This window comes from Mus pahari, chromosome 5 (assembly GCF_900095145.1).
Source record: "Mus pahari chromosome 5, PAHARI_EIJ_v1.1, whole genome shotgun sequence".
Classification (NCBI taxonomy): domain Eukaryota; kingdom Metazoa; phylum Chordata; class Mammalia; order Rodentia; family Muridae; genus Mus; species Mus pahari.
The window spans coordinates 127,463,062-127,470,595 of NC_034594.1; the positions used below are offsets into that span (position 1 = coordinate 127,463,062).

The 7,534-nt window shown below is 44.2% G+C and overlaps 1 protein-coding gene across 8 annotated transcripts in view; it reads right to left on the reverse strand.

Annotated features, from left to right (window-relative positions):
• Cacna1e (calcium voltage-gated channel subunit alpha1 E) overlaps positions 1-7,534 on the reverse strand; it is a 478,307-nt gene that overhangs the window by 97,829 nt on the left and 372,944 nt on the right. For all 8 annotated transcript variants that reach the window (XM_029539216.1, XM_029539219.1, XM_029539215.1 and 5 more), the window contains one exon: positions 1,437-1,552. In XM_029539216.1, the coding sequence (XP_029395076.1) occupies positions 1,437-1,552 (116 nt within the window). The remainder of the gene's footprint in view (positions 1-1,436; positions 1,553-7,534) is intronic.

Sequence of the window (7,534 nt, forward strand, 5' to 3'; positions counted from 1 at the left end):
CATATCCCTTCTCCACCCTTGTAGATAATCAAAAGTTGACTCCTGAGCTTAAAGAGGGCTTTGGAGTGTTGGCAGCACAGGAAGTGTAACTGCGTCATTGCAAGTTCTCATGGAAGAATCCGACTTGCAGAATGAAGCATCAAATCAAGGTTCCTATTGTCCCCTTGTGACTTCCCATTTGTGGTTGGCTTTCTACTAGGAATAGAGTAAGATGCTGACTGCCAGGTAAATTTTTATTATTATTATTATTATTTTAAAAAATCACTCTTTGCTCTGGAGGAAAACGAAGATATATAACACCAATGCAATCCAGTCTTTAAAATAATAAGGAAAGCAAATGCTTCCGTTATTGTCAGACAGTTGATGATTGATGCCTCTCATAAGCAGCTGAGCCACCTTGGATCTGGTGGCTCTGTATTAATGGCTTCATGACAGGTCTGGACCCACCCCTAGAGCTGGGTCCAAATTCTTCCCATGAGTGAGCAGTGACGACAGCTCAGGTACCAGTGAATGCCTGTCCCTTCTTCCTGTCTCCTGACTGGACAGCTAAGTGGCCGTCTCTTCGCTGCCTCTGGCTTTGTTCTCTAGGGTCTAATTCAAGTAGAGAAAACATATGTTCCTTTAAAAATCTCAAGGCAGGACACCTCTGCTTACTAGAAAGCCCAGTGACCCATCAGGTCACACGCGTAACTGCTGTGCCTGGTCTATGACTGCCTTCCCGCTGCCCCCTCCACTCTTACCATGTTCTCATCTCCTTTGCTGCTGGGGCAGCAGGGGCCACTCTCTTAAGTCTGATTGGGTACTGTGAGTCTCCTCTCCAGATCATCTTTCCATGGTCAATCCCTCACTTCCTCCAAGTTTCTATACACACAGCCCCCCTCCCTTTTTTAGAAAGCTGTAGCACAGCTTCACCCTGCTTGATCTGTTTTCCCACGGCAAGCACCACTTTCTTGTGAGTTATTAATTATTCTGTTTATTGCTTCCTTCCCAACTCAAGAAGAATCAGTTCTAGGAGACATGAACTTTGGAGTCATGCTGTTCTGTTTGGCTCAACCCTCTACTCTGAGTCCCTGGCACAAAGTGGGCACTCAATCTAGATTTGCTGAATGCATGGATTATCACGCACAGGGTGAAGCAAAATATAAAATATCACCAGGCTGTCTTTTTTTTTCCCCTCAGCACTGGATTTTGTATTCTTTTCCTGAGCTCAGTTTGATAATGCTCCCTTTTTGTGGAAGGTGATTAGTTAAAAGGGGGGAGAGTTAGACTCTAGAAGATCTCAAAACAGGAGAGGAGCCTAAACACTCACAGAGCGCTCACTGTCCCTCTCTGCCCTAGTCTAGGTTGCCCGTTGGAAGGGAGTCTTAGAGACATAGGCGGGGTGAGTTGACTACGCATGTGCAGTCACCCATCCGTCCACTCATCCTAAACCTTACCTGCTTTGTCTATCCAGGCGCGGTAGCCATTCAACTCGCGCTCAATCTGTTGCTGGCGCCGGAGCTTCATGAACGCTCTTCGGTTCTCCACTCTCTCTCTTTCTTTGGCAAATTCCCTGTGGACAACAAGGACAATCCCTTGAATTTTCATAACGCCACGATTATGAAGAGAAAGAGTGGAGCAAGAGTGAGTAGATGCCTCTGTTCACTTCATTTCTACTTTCTGCAAGATGATGTCCCTCTAGTGTTCTGCAGAAGGGAGTTTTAGTCAGCCACAGGCAGGAGGCCTCCCCATCCTTGCCCTGTTCTGTAAACTGAAAAGAGCTTTTCCAGCCACATGGCAGTTTCTATGTCTTCAGCCACAATGGACTCCTTAACCTTCTCAAAGCCACTGCTCTTATGTTTTCCATAAGTGATTGAGTTACATTCACCAATAAGTGTGTGCCAGTCCTATATGAGGGTTTTCAAGTCCACAAACCCATCTAATCCTCACAAGGCTCTCATAAAATACTGTTAACATCCCCATTGGACAGAGGAGGCAATTAAGACTTAGAGAAGTAATTTGCAAATTCAGATCATTGAAGCTGGGCTGCCACAGTCCAGTATATTGTGGTGTTCAGTAGGGCATGCCGCTGAAAGTCAGTAACCCTCATAATGTGAAGGACTAAAGGGCAGCTGGTGTCTGATGTCCATTAAATAAGAAAGGAAGAACGATGGGCTAGGACCTAGCTCCTGGAGAAACACCATGGGAAGGTGAATGAGGCAGAAGGCGCTAGGACAGAGGGAAAATAGAAGTGAAGGGCAAGAGGAAGGAAGAGCCCAGACACAGGTACAGGAACAAAGCTCTTCTATGGCATAGGAAAGAGATTAAATCCTGGAGTTTGGGAGACAGTTCAGTTAGCAAGAATCTTGACACACAAGCATGATGCCCTTAGCTTGACACCCCCCCACCAAGAACTCATGTTAAAAGGCCAGGCATGGTGACATGCACTTGTAATCCCAGCACTGGGGAAAATACAGAGAGGGACAGGTGGGTCCCTAGGCCTCACTGGTCAACTGGTCTAACTCAAGTTCAATGTTGGTCCTGCCTCAAGCAATTTAATAGATGGCCCCTGAGTCCTGATACGCAAGGTTTATCTCTTTATCTCTGACTTCCATATGCATGTATATACCAAAACCCACAAGGTCTTATGCTCCAGAGCAGAAGGAGCATGAAGAGAAGAAAGAGATGGAGGAAAAGAGGAAAGAGAGGTAGAAAAATGATACCAGAGTTCCTTGGTAAGAAAAAAGAAGAGTATATCCAATGGGTTATCAGACGGGAATTAACCAATCACCTGCTATTGAGATTCCCCAGAAACTATCACTATCAATCCTTTCCTAGTCACTACCTGTAAGGGTGTGGTCCTGATGTTTTGATAGGGAATCTGCGTGTGAATGCTGAAGGTCTTGTTCCCCAGTTGGTTCTTGATTGATCAATAAAGATGCTAGCAGCCGATAAGCTGGATGGAATAGGTGGGAATTCCAGTTTTCCATGAAGGCAGACTAGCAGACTTGAGAGAGGAGAAAGAGATTTGCCATGCTTTGGAGGGAGAAAAAGCCACCAGTCAGGTGAGATCTAGGGTGGAGTGGCCATTGGCCACTTCCCTGACTGGGCCTGGTGTAGCAGATGGGAGGTGCTGACAGGAGCCTGATATAGCTGTCTCCTGAGAGGCTCTGCCAATGTCTCACAGATACAGAGGTGGATGCTCACAGCAAACCATTGGACTGAGCACAAGGTCCCCAATGGAGGAGCTAGAGAAAGGATCCAAGGAGATGAAGGGGTTTACAGCCTCATAGTAGGAACAACAATATGAACCAACCAGTACTCCCAGAGTTCCCAAGGACTAAGCCACCAACAAAAGAGTACATATGGAGGGACCCATGACTCCAGCCACATATGTAGCAGAGGATGGCCTTGTCGGACACCAATGGGAGGAGAGACCCTTGGTCCTGTGAAGGCTCAGTGCCCAATTGTAGGGGAATGCCAGGGCCAGGAAGCAAAAGTGGGGGAGGGGCATTTGGTGAGCAGGGGGATGGAGGATGGGATAGAGTGTCTTTGGAGGGGAAACGAGGAAAGGGGATAACATTTAAAATGTAAATAAAGAAAATATCTAATTAAATAAAGAAGAAACATAACTAAGCTGAAGGCAGATTTATGGTGTTGAGCTAGGACTAAAGGTAACTGAGGAACTGAAGCTGAGGGCAGATTTAGGGTGCTGAGCTGGGAGTGAAAAGAAGGATGTGATGGCCAAAGAAGGCTTAGAAGAGCCCGACCATTGAGCAGTAAGCTAGTGTGTGTGTGTGTGTGTGTGTGTGTGTGTGTGTGTGTGTGTGTGTGTGTGTGTGTTTCATCTGCAGATCTGAGGGAACCTGAGTGGGGATAGTAGCATGGCCAGCTACCCTTTGCTACTATAGTCTCATAGGAGTACAGTTGGAAGCTGTATTCAAGGTGATCCTCATAAATAAAGAACCATATCCAGCTAGAAGGGGTCCTGTAAGATGTTCCCTAAGGTCCAGGGAAGAAATGAGCCAGGGACTGAGGGATGTAACCTAGTTGCAGCAGAGGGAGCAGGGACACTGGTCTAACGTGATACAGAAAGATGCCTGCTTTGCTTAGCCTTCCTGTCTACACTGAGCTGGTTTCCTTGGGTCTAGGAACCACTTGCAATGGTCGTGGTCAAGTTGAGGATGTGAGGACAAGGCATGTGCTTGACTGAAGATGCAGTGAGCTCCTAATGGTACTGTGGAAGAAAAGAAGGAAAAGGTGAAACTGGAGAGTGGCCAGAGGTGCCAAGGGTCTGGGTAGCAGAACTCAAGGCATGGGATGCTTCCTGGAGTCTTCTTTTGTGGATTTCAGCCATTACGAAGTAACAGTGGCCTGGGTAATTCACACATCACCACATACCAATGTTCTTACCATTGGTTCTTTGATTCTTAACTTAAACTTTAAAAGTTAAGTATGCTAAGTATGACATAGAAAGGATAGAGAAACTCAGGCCTGGCTGCACAGAGAGCCCCAGTTCTTCAGTGGTGTGCTACTTAATTGTGTATAACCCATCAGCATCTCCTTCCATTTCATAGCTTCATATATGTTCATGTCTTAAACTTCCAACTAGCTCCGGGAGCTAGGCTGGGAAAAGGTCAACCTGAAGTAGGTTTTTTATATTTCACTACAAAGGAGAATCTCAGTAGGATCTAACCAGAGGAACGGGGAAATCCCTGAGCATCTAGGGTAAGCAGTACAAATGTTTCCAGTGTCTGACTCTGAAAACTAATTCTGAAGTGTGTCAAGTGGCTCCTTGAAATGGCAAGCATCCAAGACTGGAGAAACACAGAGAAGAACCATAACTCAGATATTCAAAATCCCACTTTCTATTCTCTTCTGTGTTGAACCCACTTACTATGGTCTGGGCTGGCTTTGAACTCACTAATATAGTGAAGGCTAACCTTGAATTCCTGAGTCTCCCTTTTCTGCCCCTCAAGTGCAGGAAACACAGGGATGTGACCACATGCCCAACAAGAGGAACATTTTGTAAAGATGTTATCCATAAGCCGGGCGTGGTGGCGCACGCCTTTAATCCCAACACTCAGGAGGCAGAGGCAGGTGGATTTCTGAGTTTGAGACCAGCCTGGTCTACCATGTGAATTCCAGGACAGCCAGGGCTATACAGAGAAACCCTGTCTAGAAAAACAAAAACAAAAACAAACAAACAAACAAACAAAAAAGATGTTATCCATTTTATTCATCCTCCCATATTAGAAGAAGCCTCACACCCAGGACATGTTCAACAATTCTAAGCATCGAATGTGCTCATCCGTAAGCAGGTGACTCCTCTGCCTTGGGTCACAAAAGTTTCAGTAAAGGAAAACTTCATCACTGTACCAGCTCAAGGGAGCCAGGGCATTGCTGGAACCCTAGAACATGGATGCCATTTTTTTTAAACTCCAGTTTCTGTAGAATTAACATATGCAGCACATTCTGTGTCACCTTCTTTTAGCCTCTATTATCATGGTGAGGTTTGATTTGGGGGCAGGCTTAGCCAGCAAGTCCCTGTCTGGCCTCTCTGTTTTGAAAGTTTCTGGGTCCTTTGTTTCTCTGGCTGGCTTCCCTTTGCTTTGCAGTTTAGGTTGGTTCCCTTCTACCTAGTTTCCTGGATGGATCTTATTGGCCCAGAGCCACACAAATAGGACCAAGCCTTTGTTTGTTTGTTTGTTTGTTTGTTTGTTTGTTTTTTAAAGATGCACACCCATTGCCACCCTCACTGGCAGCACTGAAGAAAGGGAAGGAGGTTCAGTTATCAAGTAACTTTATCTCTGTTCTGTTTGCCCATTGGCAACTGTGTATTTCCTGACTCTTTCCACCTTCTTCTTTGCTGTCATCTTTTCTCTGAGACAGACACTGAAGTTGTCCTCTGACTTCTTTATGACTTACATGTGCACCAGCACTCACGTACATGCATGGGTACAAGAAAGACAGATGACATGTGTGAACGGAGAAAAAAATTTCAAAACTTATAATCATTGAAGCAGAACTACATTTCGAAATATCTACATAAAAATACTTTTAGAAAAGAGAACAAACTTTTGTGCCAAAAGTTATTTATTCCCATTTGCATGCCTGCTAGTCTGTAGACTCCATGAGGCCAGGCAAAGCTTGCATGGCATCACATACGAACAGAAGCTGAGAATTTTAACACAGCTCTTTAATTAGATTCCATAAAGTATAAAAATAAAATATTGCAGCTAATGTTCATATAATACACTTACTTTTTTTCTTTAAAAATCATTTCTGGGTATTATATTTGTAAAACAAACAAACAAACAAACAAACCCTGAAAAACAAACCCCTGAAAGGTGTAGAAAGGCTATTTGCCCACGATCACAAAGAGAAAGAGTTGGAATTCAATGTAGCATCTTCCAGTTTCAGGTTAGTTACAGTTCCCACAGTGCCTAAGCTGTCTCCCCCACTTCCCTTGCTGTGAGAAGTCAGTGACTAAAATCTACAAACTGGATTTTTGTTTTAGCTCAAGTTTGAGGAATGTAGGACTATGAGAACAGTTCTGTTAGTTTGTTTTGTTTTTAGTGAGCTTTTCATTTGAGACAACAGAATAGAAGTCAATTAATTCCTACGTTGGATTAATTAAAGACCTAGAAAATAATTCACAGCACTAGTCAAACTGCTGTTATATTTGCTATCCTGTGTTCAGGCCATGGTCACCATGTATTCATATTGAATTTACAATGGAAAGGGGTAAATAATATTATCTCCACTATTTGCCAGAAAAAAGTAGCCATTCTATCCTTTGATCTTACATGTCCATCAGACCCTAAACATTTAGGTGGCCAGGCCTGAAAAAGGCCAACATATTCCTTCTGTGGTCCTTTCCCATAAGAATCTAAGTATTGTCTCCTCTGTATAAGAATTCAAGGGATTACACAAATGATGCTGTTACAAAGTCAGAACACATGACCTTGACCTTATTTAGAGACCAGATTCTGTTACTAAATTTCCTGCGGAGTTTTGTACCTCAAAGAGTGACCCTTTGAATATCTCACAATGTCCAGTTTCTATAGATAAAACATCTGAACTTTAAAGGAAGAATTCTGACATATAGTAGAAGGATGGCCTGACATATGTCTGGCTTTAAGACATGAATGTATATAATCAGTTCCATCCTCTATTTCTACATCCATGGTGTAATAGAGTGCCCATGTGTTGTGTCTAGTCCTTGGAATTCCAAACCAGAACAAAAATAAATGAGCATGTGATGCAGCAGAAGCATCGCCAGCTCTATTCTCAGAGCAAAGCACCAAGGCAGCATCTGCTGCTAATGAACAGGGAGGGAGCTTCTCTGTCTCCTCATCAGTCAGAGATGACATTAGAAGGAAACCCAAATCCTGATATAGCCGCCTCTTGTAAGGCTATGCCAGTGCCTGGCAAACACAGAAGTGGATGCTTACCATCATCTATAGGATGGAACACAGGGCCCCCAATGGAGGAGCTAGAGAAAGTACCCAAGGAACTGAAGGGGGCTGCAACCCTGTAGGTGGAACAACAA